This window comes from Rhopilema esculentum, chromosome 13 (assembly GCF_057945365.1).
Source record: "Rhopilema esculentum isolate cy_ngs chromosome 13, ASM5794536v1, whole genome shotgun sequence".
Taxonomy (NCBI): Eukaryota; Metazoa; Cnidaria; class Scyphozoa; order Rhizostomeae; family Rhizostomatidae; genus Rhopilema; species Rhopilema esculentum.
Window position 1 is genome coordinate 9,560,899 of NC_142827.1, and position 24,438 is coordinate 9,585,336.

A 24,438-nucleotide genomic window follows, 5' to 3' on the forward strand; every position below is an offset into this window, starting at 1 on the left:
GTTGGGAATCATGTGATCAAAACTATACGGTTCTCACACACGAAAAACACGGCCGTCACGTGAAATGGGCCTTGCATTCAATCAGTCATGTGAGGAGCACAGTCTGTTGTTACCTGTTTTTCTAGCCTTTTGTTAGTTTTGAAACGGTTTAGAAATATGTAAGAGGAATTTTTTAATAAATTTAGTGAGCTGCTAATCCCTCTTAGCAGTTCAGGATGTCTCCGAAGATGCACTCTGCAGAAGTAAGTAGGCCTAAATTATTTTAGACCCCAATTAATCTTTACTCAGTTATTTTCACATTAAAATTGTCGCGATAAAATAGGATTTATCTGAAATATTTATATCTCTTAGGTATCCACGATATATCTCTTCAACCTCGTCGTTGGTGCAGGTGCATTAGCTTTGCCCCTGGCATTTGCTCTGACAGGATGGGTATTGGGCATTATAGCAATAATTATCCTGTCTGTAATGAGGTAACACATCTTCTTTTCAATACATTTTCTCCAGTTTGTGCCCCACAATACCCGATTTTTAGGGAACTCTGCATCGTCTGAGCCTTTTTGAGCAGATGGCAATAAGCCCTCATTTTTTATGTATATAGAAAGTTGTAAGCCATATTTGTTAAGAAGAATATATGCACTGGCGTTGTAAGATTCTTCGACTTCACAGGATCTTTTTTTAAATCTAACTTCGAGTTTGTTCTGTTTTTCCTTATATTTATCATATTTTGAAGGAATAATCCACATTTTTAGTTATATATTTGTTCTAATTTGGGGTTTTATTTCAGTTTTATAACAGCAACTTTCATGGTAGAAGCAATGTCTATTTCAAATGCTATAGTTCGATGGCAGATGATTGCTAGTAGGGTAAGAAAGATTTTCGTTATGAACATTTGCAAGGGTGAGAAAGGAACAAAAAACTTCTGTTAATAAAGAGTGTTCTGATAGAGTACATACACACAGTGCTAATATTTATAAGCTTGCTGTTTTTTCATTTTTGTATGCAAATAAAAAAGTACAGTGTTATTTCAGATCACCGTGACATTTTCATAAAATCTCTCTTCAATTTCTCTTCCATGTGCTTACCCCTTAACTTATAAGCTTGGCTGACTTGTCTTGTGGTAATGCATAAGTTAAATTTGTTTTTGTGTTGTTGGCCTTAAGGCCCTGCCATTTGCCTTGGAAAATTTTGTTTTGTGTAAATCTTTTTGTCTTGGTTTTTTTAGAGAAATAAGCAAGCAAATGGAGATATTGAGCATACTTTGTCGCATCCTGATTTGATTGTCAATTGTGAAGAAGCTAGTCTTTTGCCAGGTAAGCTGAATATCAATAAGGTGTCTATTACTAATTTCCAAGAGAAAAAGAACATGTTTAAAAACATTGTTTCTTAAAATTATAGTTAATTCAACATTTATAGATTTGTAGTGACTAAGCTTTGGCCACTTTCCACCACTTCCCTCTTATTCCTTGAACATCCCATCATTGTGGTCTAATTCACACACCTTGCAATTATTACAAAGACTTCTTGGCTGGAAACAACATGGGAGGTAATGGATAGTTTATTTAATGGCTTCATCAATTGATTTTCTGATGTAACACTAAAAAGGTGACCACATGGTTTCACTTTGTTCCAAACCCTACTCAATTTGACTGGATAAGTCACAATCAAGCTCTAAAAGACATCACAGCACTCAGACACAAGTATTTCAATAAGCCTCATCCAACTCATCCTTGACAGCACCATGGCACTCTCCAAAGTTCAGCAGTGTCTTCAGCTTTTTACAAGTTCTTGGTTACTCATTAAACCTTTGGCATTAGAGCACACAACTCAATCCATTGCCCTCTCAATTCCTGGTCATCCAACTCATAAAACCTTGACAATTTGCACATCAGAGGTTCCTGGTAAACCTTTTCACAAAACTTGGCACCACAAATTCAACACAGTTTTTATTGCTGCTTGCATGGTACACCCAATGAAAAGAAGTCAATAAGCAAATAGGAGACTGTGGGTTGGAAACAACTGGTTTGTGGATTGATGGATTTATTGAGTGGTTGCAGCGATTGATGTCCTGATGTACACTAAAGATTCATCCAGGATTAATATTTCTTTTGTTTTTCTGATTCTTTAATGTCTTGATCTGCTGTTTGAACACATTCAACTGAAAACAAAGTTTCTGAAGCCATTCCATGCCATAACATCAAAACACATATGCTTGTATTTCAGATCAAAGCTCTCAAGTTGATCCAGATGCTCCTTGTTACAATATAAAAGATAAAATGGAAATGGTTGGTACCTATAAGTGTATAATTTGTAGAGTTGGTGAAATTAGCAAAATTAAGGGTAAAAATTTGTGCAATTTAGGGATTTTAGATTGTTGCTCAGATTATCAAAAGTGAATTCTGTTTGATTTAACCCACTTCTATCTTTCAAATTATTTCTGTCCTCTATATTCTTTTCTTTTTTTTAGGGGCAGATGGCAAAGCTGCTTTTCAATCGTAGTAAGATAAATTTACTTGCTTATGAAGTTACCTAAAACTGCCACTAAGATAATCTTTCTTCTTCACTTTTTTTTCTTTAGTAATTTGTTAATTTCAAATCGATCCCTTGTGCAACTCGGATGAAATTCCATATAAGCTTTCATGTGATCCAGGAAAAGCATTCCAAAAAAGTTAAGAAATCCTATGGGACAAATAGTCCTATACAAGCACAGCCAGACACTTTGTCTATGTCTGGGCTTTGTTAATCATTCCTTTCAACTGGGCCTAGCTCATGCTGTCAGGTCCTAGCTTCAACTTGGTCTACCTCATGCTTTTTGCTTTTAATTGAAGCTAACAACCTCTTGGCAAATAGTTTGTGTTGTCATTCATTCTTTGCCCGCAGCTGATTTTCAACTCCAAAAAATTAAGATTCACCCTGAAAAACAAATTGGGTACCCCCTGCTTTCCCAACTGGTATTGCAGCACCCAATCCCAGATTGTCTCAGTGTTGCCTAACATGCAAAAATTCTTTAAGACCTATGTTCATTATGACCCTCATGAAACTGCTCCTACTTTTACCAAAAAGGTCTTTTTGAAGATCCTACATAATTCAACAAGAAATTATTTAAGCAATTTATTGTTTTGCTTTAGATGGCTACAGATTTGTCTCAAATATATAATGATATCATCTGCTTTCTTTAACAGTTGGGATAAACTTGTTCTACATTGTCATAGCCCTGTATTTGTATGGAGATCTTGCTATTTATGCAGCAGCTGTGCCAAAATCTCTGACTCGTGTTTTATGGTAAGTTGCATTTTCCTTTTGAAGGGAAATCCTATTAAATTCTTTGATTGTTGTTTTCGCAATTCTATTCTTACATATGAAAAACGAATTTAATTAGAAATTACTGCTGGTAATTCCTTTTGTTTCCTGAAATTTTATCTTCAATGTCTGGATCTTTTAGCATGCATGTAAAGCCTTCAAATAATTCAACATCTGCTGAGGACCTATGCTTCAAAAGTATCAGCAAAGAGGGTGTTTATAGGCTTAATGTGGTAAGTGAAAGGCTCGGCAAGTCTTCAACTCTGACAATGTTTCAATCCCTTCTCTATCATTTCCGTGTTTTAAATACCTTGCGAGTGCAGTCTGTTTTAAGTTATATATATTAAATCATGACTCTTATGTTAGGAAGTACAATATAGCTCTTCCTATTAGCACCTACCATTTTTCAGTTCCCCATATAATACTGAGAATTGAGACATTTTTTGAGACTAGATTAGGAACAGATTTTTTTCCTTTGAAATATGTACCCTCTCGTATAGTGCTGACCCAAAGTTTGGTTATTTTGTTGGGAGTGAATAAGAATTCTATGGAATACTGTAAATTTGCAGATGTATTTGGTATGTTTTATTGCATACCACGAGGGTTAATTGAACTATCTCAAACTGCGTCATTGGATCGTGATTTTAGACAATTTTTTTCAGCTTGCATTTACCTTGGTTCTTGGGCCTTTTGTATTTTTTGACCTTGGAAAGACCAAATATATGCAAATAGCAACCACTGTTTTACGATGGCTTGGTAAATAGATCTTTGCTTATTTTTCTGTTTCATTTATTTTGATTATAAGCAACTGATAGTGACACCAGTATAATTCTTGATGGAAAACTATATTTCTTTCCTGCACTAAATGTTACTTTAAAGTTTTGCTATGGTCATCTCCAATTGAAGGCTTGAAACAATATTTTGTAACAAACAACACCAAAGAAACCTTATTCTGTTTAGTCCATCTGATGCTTGTGAAATAAAATTTTTAAATTTTTTTTCGGTTTCCTAGATTAAAATATATCTTAAGTTAATACTCTCACTTAACACATGTATGCATGCAAAGTTATTTTGTTTTTCAATCCCTTTTTTGTCCTTTTTAGCCTTTATTCTGATGATTGCTTTGGCATTATATGGCATTGAGCGGCATAAAAACAGGGGTAATGCTCCTGTATTTAATCTTTCCAAGCTGCCAAACTTCTTCGGGGTAAGCGTGTACTCCTTCATGTGCCAGCACAGTCTGCCGTCAATCCTCACGCCAACAAAGCAGAAAAACCGAATGAATATGATCTTAACCACGAGTTACTCTGCGATAAGTGCTTTCTATCTTCTTTTGACACTGACTGCCGTCTTTTGCTTCCCAGTGGAAAAGCTCAATGACATTTACACGTTGAACTTCTTGGATTCCTGGCCGGGTTTTGCGTATTTCCTGGCCCTGTTTCCCGTCTTTACTTTGAGCTCCAACTTTCCAATTATCGCCATCACGTTAAGAGAAAACATTAAAAGTATCTTTCAGCGAGAAGGTAAATCTTGCTCCGCTATTGTCGATAGAATTGTTTTCCCTTTAGTCACGATTTTACCTCCAATAGCTGTAGCGTTTGTAACACAAGATGTGGAAATGCTCGTTGGCGTCACCGGATCCTACGCTGGCTCGATAATCCAGTATGTTATACCAGTTACGTTGGTGTTCTGTGGTCGAAAACAAGCTCGAAAGCTTTTCGGCAGTTACGTCAATAAGCATCGGTCGATATTTCGGCATCGGTGGTGGATCATCTTCGTCATCGTCTGGACTGTTCTTTGCATTGGACTTGTGACTGTTCAGCATTTCTTAGATCTTTTTGATAAAAACTGATTAATGTCAAATTTAGCCAATTTTTCGCAACAGACGAGTGCATTTTCTGGTATGATATTTTAGAGCTCCGGGTACAAACTTTGTTTGGATCAGTTCCATTAGCCAGAAGCTGGCCTAAGAAGGATTTTTGGTACAAGCCCCCTTACGATAATGGTACCTTGCACAGCGCTTTCAGAAAGGGAGGAACGTTTTGGATCTGTTTGTGCCGCGTACACGCATTAACGTTCAAAAGTTTAGTTTCCAATCTTACTGGAGTTACCAATTACATTTTGAGTTTCAGCTTCAGTAAACTGCAATCTGATGGAACAAACTGTAACAGCTTTGTAACTGAGATGGAACAATTTTTCAAAGAAATCCAGAATTTAAATGAACTTTCTGGCCCACAGGAAAATCTCGAATCTCCACTAGAACGATGAAAATTGTTTGATTTAAAGAACGTTCAAGTTATCGGGGGTAGGTTCAAAGGGAATTAAAAAACAATTCAAGTTTCCTGGGTTCGATTTATCGGGGGCTATAACCATGTCGGTTAGAGTTATTAAGGGTTAGAGTTAATGTGGATTAGGGTTAGGGTTAGGGTTAGGGTTAGAGTTGACGTGGGTTTGATTTTTGGTACATTACTGTAACTACTTCAAAATCTTGGTTTTATGTATCCTAATTTATTAAAGCACAGTGTATCGACCTTCGAACTTGATATTTATCTATATCGTCCAATGTTGTGGGAGACTTATGTAGCTGTGGAAAAATTGATATTTTTATGAAAGAACCTTCAAATATTATCCCAAGTAGCACTAATTTTCAGATTTATATTTGGGATCTTTTCACGCCGATAGTTCTGGGTCAGTAGTGACAGACTAAAGTTTGCGGTACTTGATTCTAGTTGATTGTATTGTCCTGGTTTCATTCACTGTTGCTTTAAAACGAAGAGCTATAAGCTTGATGTTGATGTTTAGAAATAACCAATAGATATCCCCTCCTATACACCCTACTCTTTGAACCAACCAATTTTAACATCATTCTGTATCGTATCAGTGACCAAGGCTTTTGCTTAGACGTTTCATGTTGTCTTTAAACCACATTTTTTAGATATCGTTCTTATTTTAAATCAGTGTACTTTGTTAGTAAAACTAATAGTTGACATAAAATCGACAATTAGTCCTTGTAACCTGTTTTTAATTAAAACCGATAATGTCTAAATTAAAATTTTTTTAGCAAATATTGGTGTTTGTTTCGTTTTCTGATTTTTTTGGCAATCAGTTTATAATTTGTTGTGAGAAAGTAGCAAACAATTAACTTTGTAATATTTAGATAAAGTAGAGTAAAATACAATGGTAGCATTGACCAAAGAAATTGTCTTCCTTTTGCATTCTTTATGTTCGAGAGACGAATTTAGTTGAATCATTGAAGTAAATTTATCACTGGTAAAATTAGTCGAGTTTGCGCGCAGTCTAGGATTCAATTAATTGGACTACACCGAACCTCTTGACATCGCATAGGAAGATTGCCGGGAGAGCGTTCGGAGAGGGATAGTGTGATCCTATCGCCATTGTTATAAGTATGTTTTACTGAGGCTTTTGGCTGCACTTAGACTTCGTTTTAGCAATGCTATGATGCCATTGGGTTATTCATACCGGTTCACTGCGTCAATGCACAGAGAAAAGCATCTACAATTAAGACTGCTCATGTGTGGGAATGTTATAAGCGGGTAAATCTGTTGATTTGTACACAATGTTGATATGTTGTAGGGCGATCAATTCTTGCAGCTTCTTCACCCAAAACTTTTGCCAATTAGAAGCTTTCCAACAAAGGAGTACGTATGTGGGGACAGCGGTAAAACTCTCTTGGTGAATTTACGGTTTCCCATCCATTTTCCTCCAAAATGATTTTATTTAAAGAACTGAACTATCAAAAAATACCTTACAAGAGTCAACTGGACAACACTGAAGCGCTGAAAAGTAAACAAACAAAATTCTTTGAAGGGGGAGAAGGACATATTATTTGTAGCGTAATTAGCCAAATTCAGAGTTTACCTACTGGTAGACGCAAGGTATCTCAAAATAGGGTAACGTACAAACCTGTCTTACCCTGAAAACAAAAGAAAAACTTAACACGTACTGTACAAGAAAATAAGAAATAAAAATAAGTGTGACAGACATAAATTCTCCTAAAAAATGAGTGGTAGATGATCCTGAAAACGTACCTGTTTTTCTTGAGCTTTGAGCTGGTAAAACGTCTTGGCCACATTGATTTCTGTACATTGTTACTTGAGCAGTTTAGATCTTTCCCACGCATGTTTTTTGCCAATAGTCAATGTAAAAAGAAGGATACGAAGGGCGGTGTTGCTGTTTCAGTTGTGTATAGCTTTGACTTCAGATTTGCTGATAAAACCGGTATTTTCAGCTATTTTAATGAGCTCCAAGCCTTCAGCCTCGTAACTTCATAGACCCTCATTTTGCTTTCATAAGAGTTTTAAACCAGGACTTCTTCCAATCTCTCTCCTTTTGGAACCTGAGCTTGTTTACCTCTCTCAGCCCAAACAGCGAAATTCTGTCTTGCAAATTGCTTTTTCTCGTGAATAGTAAACTTTATCATATTTACCTAAAGACTGTATTTTGACAATGAATATTATTTTAATAACAGGCTTATTTCACTTCGGTAAAAAAAACCTTATTTGCATGTAAACCTGCTTTAAATGATTAATTGCAAGCTTCTCTATTGGTCTGTCCTTCATTGCATACAGCTTTTGAAAATAAAATCTACATTGAATGAAAACTGTATTTTTCTCTATCTTGAAAATGGCCGGGAATCAAGCTACTAAAGATTCACCAACAGAACAACAATGCTCTTAGAAAATCATTTTTAATTAGAAATTTTCCAGCAATATTGACAAAATGACGTTAATGGCTAATAAGCCTGGACTAAGAATTGTAACTCGACTTAGAGAATATGATTTCAGTTGAAACGGTTTTGCTTTTGGTCTACGCCGTCATGACGCACAATGCGAAGATTGCTTTGCAATTTGCTAACTCTTGAAGGCTGTTCTCCAAAAATAAACTGAAAATCCCCCATTAACCATCATTTTGTTGACGCAACGACATTCATAAATAATATCGAAAAGATTTACAAAATTATTCAGCAAAACATATAGTAAAATTATCATCGGTCAAAATTCAAAATTCAACGTCTCGAGATTTACAAAATTGTATCGTGAAAATATAAATCTACTTATGGCAAAGATAATGTGGATTCAAAAACCTCTTGGACAATGAACACAAAAAGTCCGCCTTTTTAAATTGGCAAGATCCCTATATTGGTGCGATTGTACCTGATCAAGCGATGTTTGAGAAAACTGGGGCCGCAATAATTTGACCACGCAGCGATTGGAAAGATTAAGATCCTAGAACTGATTAGGTATCGTTATAGAAGACTTGAACGAGAAATGGGTATAAAAAGGGGGAATACTCTAAGGTGCTAGGGAAGGAAGTGAAGGAGAACGGACGTACGTGACAAAGATTGGTAAACAAGCGAGTAAATTTTGGAAAGGGTAAACAGGGGTAATCTAAATGTTGAATGTGGCATTAAAATGCTAAGAATATAAAAGCATATGCATTATATATATGGGTGGCGTAATACCTTAAAACCTAAAAAAATGCCTATGTTATGCAGAACGCCTCGAATTTCTGATAACATGGTCGAAAGATTCCACCTGGGCCCTTCCTTGCTACTGCAGTACTAATGCATAATATACAATAAGCCAATCTTGAATGTAAAGGACGTTGAAAAGCATAATAGTATAAGAAATTAGTAATATTTGCATTCATATTTTTGGAGGGTGCTGATACCAGTTATTCCAGCCCAAATATTACAGTAATACCCAATAAGGATTTTCTAGCTATTCTCCGAGTGTATTACGATCAATATGTGCAGCATACCGAAGCAGGGCTTTTTTACTGCAAAAGCTGAGGGAGGACTTTAATTTTGGAGGTGCTCTAGAAGAATAACCTCTCTGTTTTTTAAAAATAAGGAACGTTTACCAAATTGAGATCTCTTTGTGAATAAAAGAAAGCGTATGAACGGTGTTCGTGCGAAATGAAAAAATGGCACTATAAATTACGACAAAAACAACTAAACATAAAATTTTCGACAGCTACATACATATTACAGCAATCAAAGCAAAATAAATTAAAATGTAGAAACTCCAGATTTCTAAAAAACGTAAATGAAAACCAAGACAGGCGTTGAATGAATAAAAGGTTTTTGCTTGAAAAGTACAAAAATACAGTTATTTTAAGCAAAGCCACTAATTGCAATTTGTTTATAGTCTAAATCACTGCACTGTTTACGAAAACAAAGATGTTACATTTTATGAACTGCGTTTTTATCAAACGATTATGATGTAATCAAAGTGGAATTTTCATTTAACACGACAAAACTGACAACAGCAAACTAGCCGGGATCTGATATTGTTAATGCGGAGCTGTTGTCGACCTTTCACATTCTTTAATGGAGGTTAAAATGGGTTCACGTGACAAGAATACTCCTATTGGCTGGTGCATAATCTGGGTTCATAATTATCGTCTCCAAATATAGAAAACTTTGAACCATAGAAAGGTTTAATACTGAAGTCTACTTGTCAAAATTGTATAAAAAGATAAGCTTGCTTTTCTCAGAAATAACATTTGGGTTTCATTGTTGCTTCGAGAAAAAAACAAGAATAATTTTTGCGAGTCATTAAAGCACACTTTTGCCATCACATCAATTGCGAGGGTATTTCACTTCCAATTACAGGGATAAAAGTAAAAAATCAGGGGTTTTTTGCATATAACTACTTTTATGTGCAGCAATATGTTTCGAATAAGCAGCAGTATGTGCAACAACTAGTAAAGTTGTAGTAGTCACACATCTGATGACCCAAAGTTAAAGCAGAACTCCTAAAGCCAGGTTCATTTTTGAAAATACCACAGCTAGCTTTGTTACCGGAAGATTTGCCTTTAACAAAAGAAAACTCAACCAGCCATTACAAAGTTAACCCAGCACTCACCATGCGAACCCTGTATACCATACGAATAACTAAATTTATTCAACTGAAAGAACAACGAGCATAAAGAACTGACTCTGTCACTCTCTACATAGATTCCACTGGCACGTGTCCAGTCAATTCGAATCCTGTGATTCGAGTGGATGCTTTCAATACTACATCGAAATCCCGAAATTTAACAATAATGATCAGCTCGCAATTTCGAGCAAAGAAAGAAGCCATTGTTCCAAGCCTTCAAGGGAAGATCTGGGTCTATAAATCCATTTCTCTATTGGATGATGTGATTTGAATTTCATTCTTCTAGATTCAAAAAAATTCGAACACCCAAATAAAATTATCCTACCCGAGTAGTAAAGAAATTATATCCCACTGATGAGCGGTAAGTAAATCCAATCGGGCACTCCAATTAACTGGCGGATTCGGCAGACATTAGCCTCTTTCTGTCTTCTTCCACTGACAGAAATTCCGTTTCACCGTGTACTGCATGATACTACAAGGATATTTGAAGCTGATCAGAAAAATGCCTACTTGGGCTTTTTATGCTATATAATGCGTCATTTAAAGCTATACATACAATTGCGATGTCACTTAAAGAGCAAACAAAATGAGCAGTACAAAAACCAGAGAGTGTGATTTTCACCTTGCCAAGAATGAAGTAATTACGAAAATGCAATGATCAAAAACAAGTTTTCAGGCCGACTGGGTCCACTCAATTTAAAACTGCCCCAAGGCCTATGCCAGCCAGCGTGATACGATTCCAGACACCTAGCTCTATTTGCGCTTACTTTCCAGGATTTCTTGGCTCCGAAACAGCTTGTTCCGATAAAAGCTAGCTAGCATGGGGGTTTTTGCTGCTAACAAAATATGATTTTGGGGTATCAGGGTTTGCGGAAGAACGGAAATTGAAGAAATGTAGCCACGTATAACAGAATTCTGAAAATTCTAGACGGAATGGTGGGATTCTCCATACTTGCAGGAAGCTGATACGAAAATCTCATAAAAATTTACGTAAGAAGGAGCTGTTCACATCTTGCTCGGCGTCTATCAACAATTTTGGGACGCAGAATTTTCGGTAAAAATTGCGAGGAACGATGGATTTCTACCCCTTCCCTGAAGAAAAAATACGCTGAGTAAGTGGACTTACCGATGGCGGTCTTTCGCCTCTTCGCAATACCAGCGGCACGGTCTCCTGGGTGTCATACCGGCCAGCCCGTTGCTGTTCTCGCTGATCTTCGTCAATTGACTTGTATGATGCATCTAACGATGTGTCCCAAGATGAGTCCGGAAAATGATCTCGCCTGAAAGTGAAAATGGTCAATGAAGGCCGGTTCTACGCATTCTTACCAAAATAAGGTGGGCTGTGGTGCATTAAGGTGGATTCTGTAAAAAGCCAAAGAATGCAATTGATAGTACAGAAATTGTAAGATGACCAGGTAGAAAAGTTTGGGAAAAATAGCTTCATTGGGCTGGGAGGGAGGCGGGTTGTTGCAGAAAAGAAGACGCGAAAACTGTTAGGGGTCTTAGATTTAGTTGCTGACCATGTTTCGAAAATTCATCTTGTGAGTCCAGAACTTAAAATCTATAAAATTATTCATTTAGAGAAGACTAAAAAGATGTAGCTAAATACAAAAGCTAATTTAGGCATACTTGAAATGAAATCAGTAATTACAAATCAAAACTAGTAAATACAAGTATAAAATGCAACAATATATAATTTAATGCTATCATGTCTTCACAACAATTCTTTGTTTTTCTTCTTCTTTCTAATCAAAGAACCCAAACTAAGCTCTGCAGCATAAACATAAAATATAGCTACATTCTTCTCCTTTCAGTTTTTTATCCAAGTTTAAATTCAACCAAATTTAATGATTCTGTAACTTCTGTGGAGACATAATGTTCATTGCTTTTATATTTTTCAATTTTTTTCCCGAATACTCTTTTTTCCGCACCCCCTTCCCCCCATAAACAATGTTGATAATTTAGAAAAAATACAATAGAAGTCGCAGAAAGAAACGTCCTTCCTAACCCCCATGACATTTTGTAGCAACCCAACATTATTTAAAGGGGAAAGGGGGTAAAAAAATATATCAAGAAGGTAAATATTGAAAGAAAAGGTCCGAGGACAGATTCCTGAGGCACTCCACCTTAAAAACCACTTAAACGTACAAAAAAGGATATGCTGAGCAATCATTATCAATTTTTCACTATAATTTCAGGGTCTTGTTCGCGAGTTACGAAAAAAGCGCATATTTAAAAAGGCGACACTTAATTCATATACTTTTTACATTAACCGCCTGTGACGTAACGAAGAAATTATACAGTGAAAAATACTTTAATGCTAAAATTCTAGAATTCTAGAATAGTATCCGAGTTTGTTACCCCTCAACTTAAACGCGAGATGCACGCGGTTTCACACAGGCACGGGTTGAAACGCACGAACTCACGCAAACTTTATAGTTACCAGTAGGATGATTTACTACAATCTTAACGACGCATTTATCATTCTAAGTAAGTTCTTACATGTTTATGTGAGATTTTGGAAATTTCATGTAAACTTTAGATATCTTAAAGAACGTGGACAATAATTCAGCTAATTCTAAACCCCATGAACTCGTCAAATGATTGGAAGATTAAAAAACAAACGAAATGTGACCATCTCCCTCTCCCCATTCCATTAGTCTCCTGCAAACGTACTTAACAAATGTCTTGCAGGGTCACTTAAAAATGGGACACATACCCTCCTGGAGGTCCACTATAACTGCCAGTTATTAAATGCACGCTCCCCGGCGCAGTTCGGCGTAGTATGGATCTAAAAGAAACATGGGCTGGTCCTTAGCCTTGATAGAGTGTATATGAAAGAAAAAACAAGAAAAATAAAAGGAAAAATAAAAGAGAGATATGTATGCCTAGAAAGTGAAAAAATAGTTATATGCATGAAAGAAAACTGAATGCCTAATCATAAAATTTGATGCCCAAAAGAAATATATATTGGATAAACTACATCATCTCGCTCTTTATTTACTATTTGCTCCAAAGGCTTAGAAAACTACGGATCAAAGAACAGGGGCTTTATTCAAATAGTGGCTCCAGTAACACAGGGAGTCGATGTTCTTATATTTCTTACATAGCGCACCTCTTCCTTGCAGCAAAATAGGTTTGAGAAAAAAAAAACTTTTAAGAAAACAACACCAACGATAACAATACAAATTCATTATTACCACGCAGCCCTATCACCTCAGAAAATTTTGGCATTTCGATTTAAATTCGTGGCATAAGTAAGAAAAGAAACAATGGACTATGAATAAAACGGTGGTGGTAGAGGCTCAAGCCATTCTCCTTTTTCATGGGATGATCCCCTCTAACAAAAAGGGCGCTTGGTTAAATATTTGGTCTACAGATACCCCATATGACTCAAATATAATTCAGATCAGTCAACTTCTGTATTCAGTTATGTAACTGGGTTTCCATGTACTCTGTCTTTTTGTCAACAACTGAAGGCTCCTAGTGTCATGATAAAAATTTGCGTTAAAAATGTGCCTGGTTAGGAGAAAACTATCAAAGAAATGCAAAGTCTGTTGCAGTTAAACTTAGACCGTTGCCTGTTTACTTGAAAAAAGAAATAATAATTGTATTTAGGGTTCTGGTAAAAATAAGAGAGTTGGTATTGGTGAAACCAATAAAATAATCACCCCAACCCATCTCATTCTATAAATATAACCGTGACACTTCACTCTGCTAGTAACCATTCGTTCATCCCTAAGATCCATTTTTAGGGTCGCCACATCTCCGTAACTTATGGAACGTTACTTAAGTTTTGAATTTCTAATGAACAACAGTGTAGGTCCTGTTTATTTTAGGTAAAGCAGCAGTTTTTGGGCGAAGATACTTTTTAACGCAAACGGAAAAAAAGCAATAACAGTTGAGATTTGGATGTTTATTAAATCGTTTGATACCAATGGCTTGGCGTCTTTGAAATGCTAAGCGATTGCCCACCTATTTACCGTTTTCAAAATGATTTCTCAATTCCAATTGTCTTTGTATCTTTTCTAAAAAACTTGAAATGGTAGTCGTTAAATTCTCAAGTCAAATCAGAGTAAAACCCATTGCGTAAAAGAGGACCAAATACCAAGGGATATCTTCTTCAGGGCGCGAACCCATGGCCTAGAAGTTGTCGTTGATGAATTATTTGGAAATGCTGGTAAAAAATGAGTCCTATTGCAGATGACCTCCATCATGAGAACTGATATATTAACATTTAAGAAAATTTAGCTAAACATACTTTAGTTTTGCCATTGATTTCCAGATAGGAGTAAGGCACAAGAGCTGGCAAATGACGAAAACAGAGATGATCAACGCAGCCAAGATTATCAGCGATAGGCCACTCCTGAAAAAATAAATAACATTTGAGATAAATTTACTAAGTTATCAATAACATCATCATTAACAAGAAAACGTCTAGCATCACAATACATTTCGGTTGTAGAAAACTTTGTACCGAATTTTGCTCCATAAAATTTCACTGCAGACAAACAACATTCAGGAAGCATACAAATGATTGCTTTTAAAATAGAATTTTTCTCTAGACATTTTTCTAGTCTATAAAAAAAACAAATGGAGGACATATGAATCAAATTTGGGAATGATTAACCAAATCTAGAGCTGACGTATCAAATCTCTCCTGGATAGCGAAACTTGAAGACCCAAGCTGCAATCACTGCTTAATGTACGGAGTACACTTTTCACATTCAAAAGACAAAACACAGAAAAACTTACAAAACAGTATAACAAACTGCGTCAACACCAGCTTTGTATCGCTAAAAGAACAAATAACTGTCGATAAGATCTATTTAAGCTTAGAAAATGTAAACATTTATCCTTCGAAATTTCTATGCTTCTGTAATGTAAATTTTTCACAACAAACAGAACACAATGCGGTTCTAACGACGACGGCCAATAAATAGGCAACAACCAACATGAACAAACCTGGTTGATATATTTGCAATCCAAGATGGAAACCAGTCCATCTAAATCAGCCTTACTGCTCTTAATGGCTTTCTTTAAATCATCTACATATGGCTGAGGAAATAATAAATACTATACCAATACTTTTGGTAAAACAAATTCAAGAATACAGAGGTAGAACTTTAATACTGTTCAAATCTAAATCTGATTTAAAAGCTTAAAAACATTTGCCACTTTGAATGCGGCAAAATTCGATACAGAAAAATGGATTTTTTATGATAAAATGGCTTTGAAAAAGCAAACATTTTAAATTTTATTTAAACTTTTTGTCAGACGTCTGACTTTATTTTCGGTCATTATTCTAACATTTATAATTAAAAGAGTGTCAGGGGAAAAGCTTGAAGCTCATATTTTACAGGTTCTATGGTAAATTTCTACACTTCCTAAGATAGTCTGGATTCGTCTAAACATTCCTGTGACACTGTGATTTCTGTGCGTGCAAGCTTACAGGACAATTTAAGAGAAGTATTTCTAGTTTTCCATGGTCAGAAAGAGTAGCGCCTATATACGGTCGCTTGAAAGTAAGCGATGAAAAAGTCCTATATCTTTTGGAATCACATTTAAAAATATTCAAGATTTTCTGTACCATGAACTGCAGTAAAGTTAGATTTTTTTTGGTACAAGTTGTTCGGCCATTTCGTAGTAAGTAAAAAAGAACAAAATTTTAAGAAAATATTATGGTTAGAGTAGTCATGGTTCATTATTTTCAAATGTGGATACTAAAAAAAAATTAATCTAAAATATTGATTTAAGAAAACAGACTTAACTTGGTAAAAAGATATCAAACCCCTCAAGGGCGAAAAAACTAAAATTTTTAACCTAAAAACAGGATAGCATTACAGTGATTATCAAGAGTGTGGCACTTCAGTGAGATAGATTCTAATAAACGGAAAAAGAACTTACAACTGTTTCGTTTAATAGCAGCTTTATAATTGCTTCATCTTTTTCAAGGATTTTTACGTCAGTTTCTACCAGATTCATCATTTTACTTGTATCACTGTATTTCTGCAAAAATGGAGCGTGAATCAATGTACAAAATAAATATTCATTTGTTTGCTTATCTATGGTTTATAGAACAACATCAAAATATTGACGGATCAAATGGTTCTGGTGGCTGGCGTGGGTAGGTGGTCAGTGGAGTTTCTTTGTCAGGGCATAGCATTACGAGAAGCTCATTTTTCAAAGTCTTATCTTTAATTATGGGATGGCTATGAAAAAATCTTGAGAGATAATCAAGTGAGAAACTATAAAGAAATATGGTAGAAACAGATACACTCTGAAAAAAACTCGTTAGAGCTGACAAGTGTGATCTAACTATTTCGATTTAACTTTGTCCTTCTTAATTTCAGACAAACTTCTTCTTTCTCTGACAGTGAGTCAAATTTGTGAAAACCTTTCTAAAACAATGAATAAAAGGTATGATTTGGACATTGATTTGAAACTACTACAGATCTGGTGTCTTGTTTTCGACACCTTTCAGGAAACTACCACAGAATTTCGCTACAGACTGTTTTCTAGTGACAACAGCGGGCCATAGTTTGCTTTTTAATTAGTTTTTGCATGTAGTGAAATTTATTTGACTAATTGCCGTAATGTTCCATGAGGAGTGAATGCAACATTTGAAGCCCGGCTCAACTTGGCTCAAATATTTAACGTACCTTAATGAGAGGGTTTCCAGACCCATTAAAGCAGTCCAGATAGTAATTCTCGATTACTAGGCACGGAAAGAAAAACAATATCAAAAAAGTTGAGACAACATTTCTCAGTGAATTTAAACGAGCAAAACAGGTACATACCAAATATAAAAGTGATATTTCAAAAAGTAGTGAAAAAATGATTTGAAGCGTTTTCAAAACCATCCCCAAAGATGGCAGAGTTTTTAGCTTGATTCTGAACACACTGCTGTTATACGTCAAGGACAGTGCATGAGCCAACATGCAGTAAATCTAGTTAAATTTTCATGGATACAGAAACGTTTGAGGAAAGACATTCCATACCTCTGTATACTGGGTTTTTGACATGCTGAGTAATGGCAGCCTTTGGATTCACGCAGAGGTCTGCAGCACCCTGCGGGACGAAACACAGGATACACAGGCTACGTAGATATTGAAACCCTGGGTTGATATGGAGCATAAATCGTGATATTTCAAATATAATTGCAAAATTTAATTGCCGATGAGACGAAAAACTAAACGTTTAGGAAGTGAAAGCTTGATAATATGACTGAAACAACAGTGAATCATAAAGACGTCCCTATTTTGTGTGAATAAGTTACGAAGTATGTGAGGCACTTTTATATTTCGACTTGTCGATGAGGTTTTGAACAGCTTTTGACAAGCAGACATTAAAAAAATGTACAGATCCAAGATAGTCTAAATACAGAGCTCTTGACAAAGCACAAGTCAAAAGAAACTCTTTCTAAGAATCAGGTCAGCTCCTTTGTTTCAACTTTAAAATTGTTGTGAGTTTGCTGACAAAAGAAATCAGTTTAGTACATTCGTCACTCTAAATGTTCTTGTTAAAAAAGTCAAGTTTGAAAAATATTTGAAGAGCACTAAATATTTTTCTATAAAAGTGTTTATACAACTGCAAAGGGGAAAAGGAGATTTGTTCTTTCATATGGTTATTAGTTCGATAATTGGGATTAACAAGGTCGACTTACCACGCTTAATGGCACTTCAATGCCAACACTTGACACCATAAACAAAATGGAGAGAACTCCTTCAATGGCAATTCTGAAAAAAAAACCAAATAAAAACTCAGTCTTAGCAACTGAATGTTTCAGAGTCCAGACAAAAATATAGTTCCACGGTTGTGAGCAGGGGGAAAGTTGAAGAAGGCCAACGCATAACTTGACAAAAGTATATAGAGTGGATTGGAAATTGATGTCAGTGTTCCAAGACTTTTGGCAGGCATTGTGTTCATAGGATGCAAGAAAAATTTTGCCGAAGAATGCTTGAATGAACTCCCGATAAATTCTAAGACGCATCTTGAGGATGTCAATTGCAATGATTGAATATGTAAATACACATCTGCGTAATAATAAAGGAAACGACGCAAACGACGCATAAAGCAAGCATTTATTGTTCGTCAAAACTGTGATAAGATACTTGTACTGATGTTCAAATACGTTAAGCTCAGGCGCATTCGTCAGAAACCACCCAATCAGCTGGTGCGCTTCGCTTGTGTGAGAGAAACATGCACTAGGCAATAATCTGTTTTTTGTTCCTTTGCGCAGTCAAAAACAGACCCAGCACATAATATTTTTCTATCCCCTATAAAACTCACAAAACCACTTTTTGTCCACAGCCTTGTCCTGTGAGGTCAGACACAATCAAATATGCAGAATGATTTGCAACAATAAATGAGTGTTATACTTGACATTATGGACAGTCTAATAGTGTGAAATTGTATTACATACATTGGAATGAAAAAGCGTCTTTCTCCCCAAGCTCCATAAAGCACACTCAGGACAAGCAAAAGGTGCCAAAGGAGGATTCCAATCGTTGTCCACCATCTAAAACACAACAAAACAATATCCATAAAACAACTTCGCATTTGGCGTAGGCCAAATTTAGCTCAATTAATAGCAGGTCGAGAAAAAATGCTTCTTAAGATAAAAAAGTATGCAGTCAGTTTTGAAAAATTTTTTGACGGCATTAAATTTGAAAATGGCTTTGAAAAAAGCAATTATTTTACATCATACTAAAAGCTTTTTGACCTGACCTGACACTCCTACGAGTATAAAACGTCAGAATAAGGGTCCGGAAGAACAAGGTGGAAAAATATACCCAGTTGTGGATCGAAATAGGCCAATCAGGAATGTGATCAGCAATGTAGTAACAGACGAACGTAAAGAGGTAACCCTTTTTAATATTTTTTTAAATGGGATCAACTGGAAACTTGAAATTAAGATTAATGAACTATGAAAACGAAGGCATGATTACAAACCTGATTTTGTCATATTTCAAAGCCTCATCTGCCAAGTCCTTCAAACTGAATTCACTGCCTTTAAGATCATTTGTGCTGATGTTTATTCCACTTGATATAGAAAGAAGAAGCCCATCCAGTCTTTGCAGGACAGATGGTATGGGTATCGAGTACTTTACAAGGGCATCTTTCAGATTTTTCACAGCATTTGAAGCATCCTTGTTAATGAACTGGCCAAGTACCATATTCTAGTACATATAATCAAAGATAATAAATATCACACAATTATAACTTATTTTTATTCGTAGAAAATATTTGATATTATTTAGAAAATCAAGCTCCCACAAACAATGGTCTTAAAATAAAAATAAACGATGAAACACAATAACTATGATAAATAGCACATGATGCAATTCTACCTTAAATTTATACAGGTCCCACTGATTGTAAATGTCTGCTGCTGCCTTTGAGAAACTGTTTACACCATCCATTGTTTTGTTATTTCCATAAAACCCTAAACCAAGGGGTGCACTGAAAGATAAACATGAATCCTTTGAGCAGCAAAAAGTGACAACAATCTGATTTTCCATATTCTTCTGAGGAGTGTTGAAAACAAGGCATATATGTCTCTTTCTTCTGAATAAGTTGATTTCTAGTCCCTAATAAAGCAGTATACTTGGCTTTGTAAAACTTACAAGTGCAAAAAGATTTAATTAAATTTCATTGGAGATAATCTCACAAGAGGTGCAAGTCCATTGGTCAATTCACTTGTGCTGTTATCGTTTTCAAATCACGATAGTCTCTTTTGAAACAATTCATCAAATTGTGTGCCGTTCTCTCAAGTGTTAGCATAATGCTTCAAAAGTCAAGAATGCAACTTTTGGATAACCTTGGGAAACCAATAAGGCATCTTTTGTTCTATCTGTGGTTTTGATGCTTTTGGGTAGGACAGGTGCATTGGCTTGTGGCTGGGAAAAGGGACTTTACTTTCCTGCCCAAAATATAATTACAACTGATACTTTTCTATAACTTCTGTTAGTACCCATTTTCTGTTAGATGTTTATGTTATAGCAAGTCCCATTTTTGTTTTACATTGCTTTAGGCTTCCCTTGTTTTGTAACCTGATTGTCATTTGATACTGCAGGGAGGAGGGAGAAGATGACATTTTCCAAGTCATAAGCTGATGCTTGTGCCAACAACATCAGGCACACAAGAATTTGAGAATTCTGATAATTTACTAACTTTCTGCCATTTTTAGGCAGTTATTTAAGGATAAATGTTGCACAGAAAGTGCAACTGACAAAATAAAAGTTCATTATTTTTAGAACAACACAATAACCTACCAGGACAAAACAGCAAAAAAAGCAATGAGGAACCGGAGTGATCTGCTTTTTGATGGCCTTGGTTTCAAAACAGACGGGAAACAACTTGAGCAGTAATAGCAGGAACAAATCAAGAAATAAAATGTGAAAACAAGAAAAAGCAAAGCAGTGACAAAAAGGATGATGAGGCCATTGAACATCAAAGCCTGAAAGAAAAACATGTAATTAAATATTAATCAAAAATTAAGAGGTTATAATACTGCAGTAGTAATTAGAACTCAACAGGGGCCTAGCTAGAAGAGGGTAGGGGGTGTGACACCCCCAGTTCTTTATGAAATTGTCAGTAAATCTTTAGTTGGTCCAAACAATTCCTGGTTTGTTGGTAAAATCAACTATCAGCAGGTGAAACAGCACCTAAACTCCTCTTCATCTTTGTCTTTGTCTGTATATTTTACTACTGATGTCCCTTCACTCCTCTTGCATGGGAGGTCAAGCTGCACCACTGCAACTGCAGCTCTTGCTTGCTAATGAACAGTATGAACACCCATGAAATTTTCAGTCAGAGGCATTCTGTATCTTGGCTTCTAGTACAAGGATGTTTTAAAAAAATTGCTTGATGTTTATCAGACAATTTGTTAGCATCTATTGCTTTTCAAGTAATTTCAAGCTATGTTTGACTTCCATGCATGAAGCTTGTGGACCTCATCTGGATCTTATCTTGTAAGCTCAAATGGTTTTCGATCAGATCCCATGTCCATTGTTCAATTAAACAGGTCTAAATTATAAATAACCCATCAAGATAAAACATCTGTTAACTCACTTTAACCTCAAAAAACTTATTATCCTTTCCAAGAATGGCATTAACCCATATTATCAATGTAAGATAAGAAAAAGACATTATAAACTGGGCATGAATATTAATGACATACTCAATTTAAGCACTTTTTAAATTAAGTGAGATCTTTGAAGGAAACATTCCAAATTCAGCACAAAACCCAAACACTTGTTTGCTTTAATAAAATGGGTTGAGACATAAATTTTTTTAACAATGCCCTAAACAGAAGGTATCCCTAGATTTTTAGATATCCAAATTTCTAAAATGGGAGGCCTTATATATTTTTACAAGATATCCACATGCAATCCATTACAAAGTTGGAGACAGTATCCATTATCCAATTCGCTTTCAAAAGCATTGATAATTCATTTCATTTTTATCGTTCTTGTATCCATACAAGGAAAACCTACAAAGGCTTCCCAACTTCATCAGAAGAACAATATTACTGATTTTGAATCTAATTCTCTTCTTCCAATAAAATTACCATATCTCTTAAAACTGTGCTGAATTGTATTACACTGCATGACCAGCTGTAGTGACAAATTTGATTTACCACCACCCACAGAGGTACCAAGGAAGAACTGGGAAGTAAATCCCTCCCTCAGCTTTTGGCAGGATCAATTTTGCATATTGTCTCAATTTGATAAGAAAGCATTAGGGGAGGGGTAATATTTTGTCTACCTTATTTCAGTAGTATTATCCTATGATTTCGAAACTGCTTTTGTGAAACCAAAAGTTAGACATGGAGGTGCCTCTTTCTGGTAAAATTGGTGTTCCTTGTTGGTTATAGTATCTATCCTGACCAAAAAGTTTTGCCCCCCCCCCCTCCTCCAGAACCTAGTGGCTGGTACTACCACTGACCATCATGAGCCAATCTATAGACCTTTTATGACAAACTTGCAGGACTAGTAATTCCATTGAGCTAACCTAGATTATATTGCTCTGGCACATTAAAGACAAGGCCTTCAATTGTAGATTTTAAATGAAAGTTTGTAAATAATATTGAATTCTAAAATATCTTTCTAAGAAAAAAACTGACAAAAGCACACTTAAAACTGACATCTAAACTAATTTTAAACTAAACTCTTGTAATGGAGTTTTGCATATAAATTCTTTAAAATTGATATTGTTTTTATTATCAATCTTCTGCCCGAATTCTCAAAAAAATTAAAAGTCTGTTATCCAATTTATTTGAATGGCAGCGGATTTCTTTTTTAGGAGTGGTGGTTACAAGCAATCTATTTATTCATAAAAACCTTGAACTTACAAAAATGGTATCAAAATTTAACTGAACCAGTGATACATTTTCAAAAAATAGTGACAAATCTTCCACCCATCATTTTGCATTTTTAAGAACCTCAAATTGATATTTTGTGGGCAAAACAAACTAATGCTACAGAATCAATTAATATATCTTAAGAATCACAGTGGCAAATGAAGGATTTAAGTTTGTTTAAATAAATATACATGTAGCTTGACGGTGCTACGCACCATTCTAACAACGGGTCTGGTTACCCACACCCATATCGGCGATGGGCAATATCACGTTGTATTGCTCGCCTAATTTTTCTTTCTGCTGCACGTCTTCACAAAAATAATGATATAATCGTATATCCATTACAGAACTAGTGAAAACCGTTCAGATTAATCCTTTGAATTGAGTTGCACGTGGTTTATGGTAACTTTCAGGATGACGGCCCAGCCCCAACACAACTTAGGCTAGTAGGCCAATGATAATAATGGGCATGGCAAATTTCAATCGTCGGTATTTCATGACTGTCAAAATTTAAAACAAGCTAGAATTACCTGCTGGTATGAATTTTCTGTTGGGCTAAATATGGAAGTCGCGTTCTTGAAGTCGAAATCCAAGTGCGGGAAAGAATGGAACATTTCAGCCAGCCACTTTGACGGCGCCATGTTGTTGTTCACAAAAAATTATGATGTTAATGGCATAATAATCATAATACTATCAACAATAACGTGACCATTTACGAATCAACCATTGCTGAAGTTACTAGTATTAATAAGTTTCTAATGAAAACCACGAAATTATATTATAGGACTATTTAAAAAAGATGCTTGTGATGTAAGAAGACAATTTGAGTTTCTGATATTTTAAGTTTCGGGTCTCACCTAAAGGGGAAGAGGCAGAAATGTCACTTTCCAGACGTAGCATTTACACTCATTCACTTTTGTAAAAATATTTAGGCTCATCAGGCACGTAAATAATAGGGGGGCATGGGGGGCGTGACGCCCCCCCAAAGTTTGGAAGATCCAGTTACAGTTGGAAAACATAACGGTTGACTTGGAATTTTTTCTTAGGACCAAACTTGTGAATTTTATATTTTAAGAAGTTTTTTTATTTTAAATGTAAAAATTCTAAAAAAAAAATTCACAGGCTGAAGCTGACCCGTCTCCACTGGATCCAAATTGCACAATTGCCCTGTTTGCTTTCTTTCTGACGGGAGTTGAATCAAATTACGAACAGGCAAGGTGAATTTCCGGATAAGAAACTTGAAACTTTACAGTTTGGAATAATAATTCCCGTATTGGTCAGAAAGTATTAGAGTGGGAGTTTTTTAAGAAACTACGAGGAGTTAATTCAATAAAAGATTAATAATCTTTCAGTACTAAAAATTCTCAACGCTTCTTATAAAAACGAGTTTATGCTAAACTCCCCCTGTTATTTGTTAACGCCCTTGACTCCTTATCATAAATTCCTATGACAAAACTGCTGTGAAGCAAGAACACATTGCAAAATTGCAGTAGAAGTATTTGATCAAAGAAAAGTGTTTCATCTTTCGGATCAGGCATATGCACAAGTTTGTTCTCAAATCATCATTTCAATTGTAATGAATGAAAAGGCATTTGGCCCTCTGAAAATTGTTAGTAGTTTTCTTCGATCAAGAACAAAAATTAAAGGCTCAAGTTCTTGGTGCTTCTATATCGTGAAAAAATGTATTTTAGATAAGATTGATCTGCGCCAATTGATTAATTGATCTAAAAGAATACTTCTAATCATTAAGTATATCTAATACTGGTTTTGCTTAAATGTTGCTTTACTTCTTACTGTAAGTTAAAATGTCTGTTTCATGTTGATCAAAATTGAGAGATTTAGGCTTTTATGCTTTAGGCTAATTAT

General features: G+C 35.5%; 2 protein-coding genes across 3 annotated transcripts; one reads left to right on the forward strand and one right to left on the reverse strand.

Moving 5' to 3' along the window:
* Positions 1 to 36: 36 nt before the first annotated feature.
* LOC135692120 (putative sodium-coupled neutral amino acid transporter 12) lies at positions 37 to 8,415 on the forward strand. Its single transcript, XM_065210157.2, has 10 exons — positions 37 to 242; positions 352 to 473; positions 788 to 866; positions 1,226 to 1,313; positions 2,224 to 2,285; positions 2,468 to 2,498; positions 3,183 to 3,282; positions 3,443 to 3,533; positions 3,963 to 4,056; positions 4,404 to 8,415. Exons 1-10 carry the CDS (start codon positions 216 to 218, stop codon positions 5,150 to 5,152), a joined length of 1,443 nt encoding a protein of 480 aa, XP_065066229.2. The 5' UTR covers positions 37 to 215; the 3' UTR covers positions 5,153 to 8,415.
* Positions 8,211 to 23,253, reverse strand: LOC135692119 (protein tweety homolog 3). Of its 2 annotated transcripts, XM_065210155.2 has the most exons (15): positions 23,103 to 23,253; positions 20,483 to 20,667; positions 19,559 to 19,670; positions 19,161 to 19,387; positions 18,631 to 18,726; positions 17,872 to 17,944; positions 17,207 to 17,276; positions 16,868 to 16,923; positions 16,113 to 16,214; positions 15,171 to 15,263; positions 14,961 to 15,001; positions 14,467 to 14,571; positions 12,925 to 12,996; positions 11,332 to 11,485; positions 8,211 to 10,677 (listed from the first exon to the last, which is right to left on the reverse strand). In XM_065210155.2, the coding sequence occupies exons 1-15, from the start codon at positions 23,211 to 23,213 to the stop codon at positions 10,594 to 10,596; spliced, it is 1,581 nt and encodes a 526-aa protein (XP_065066227.2). In that variant the 5' UTR covers positions 23,214 to 23,253; the 3' UTR covers positions 8,211 to 10,593. The 2 variants fall into 2 exon arrangements, with proteins under 2 accessions (XP_065066227.2, XP_065066228.2); XM_065210156.2 differs by lacking the exon at positions 12,925 to 12,996.
* Between the last annotated feature and the right edge of the window lie 1,185 nt (positions 23,254 to 24,438).

Coding starts and splice junctions, on each gene's coding strand:
- LOC135692120 (XM_065210157.2), top strand. CDS start 216: ATGTCTCCGAAGATGCACTCTGCAGAA. Junction 2,499..3,182: donor AAAGCTGCTTTTCAATCGTA/GTAAGATAAATT, acceptor TTTCTTTAACAG/TTGGGATAAACTTGTTCTAC. Junction 3,283..3,442: donor TCTCTGACTCGTGTTTTATG/GTAAGTTGCATT, acceptor TGGATCTTTTAG/CATGCATGTAAAGCCTTCAA.
- LOC135692119 (XM_065210155.2), bottom strand. CDS start 23,213: ATGGCGCCGTCAAAGTGGCTGGCTGAAATGTTCCATTCTTTCCCGCAC. Junction 19,388..19,558: donor GGGACCTGTATAAATTTAAG/GTAGAATTGCAT, acceptor TATATGTACTAG/AATATGGTACTTGGCCAGTT. Junction 14,572..14,960: donor GCAGTTTGTTATACTGTTTT/GTAAGTTTTTCT, acceptor TTATTTTTTCAG/GAGTGGCCTATCGCTGATAA.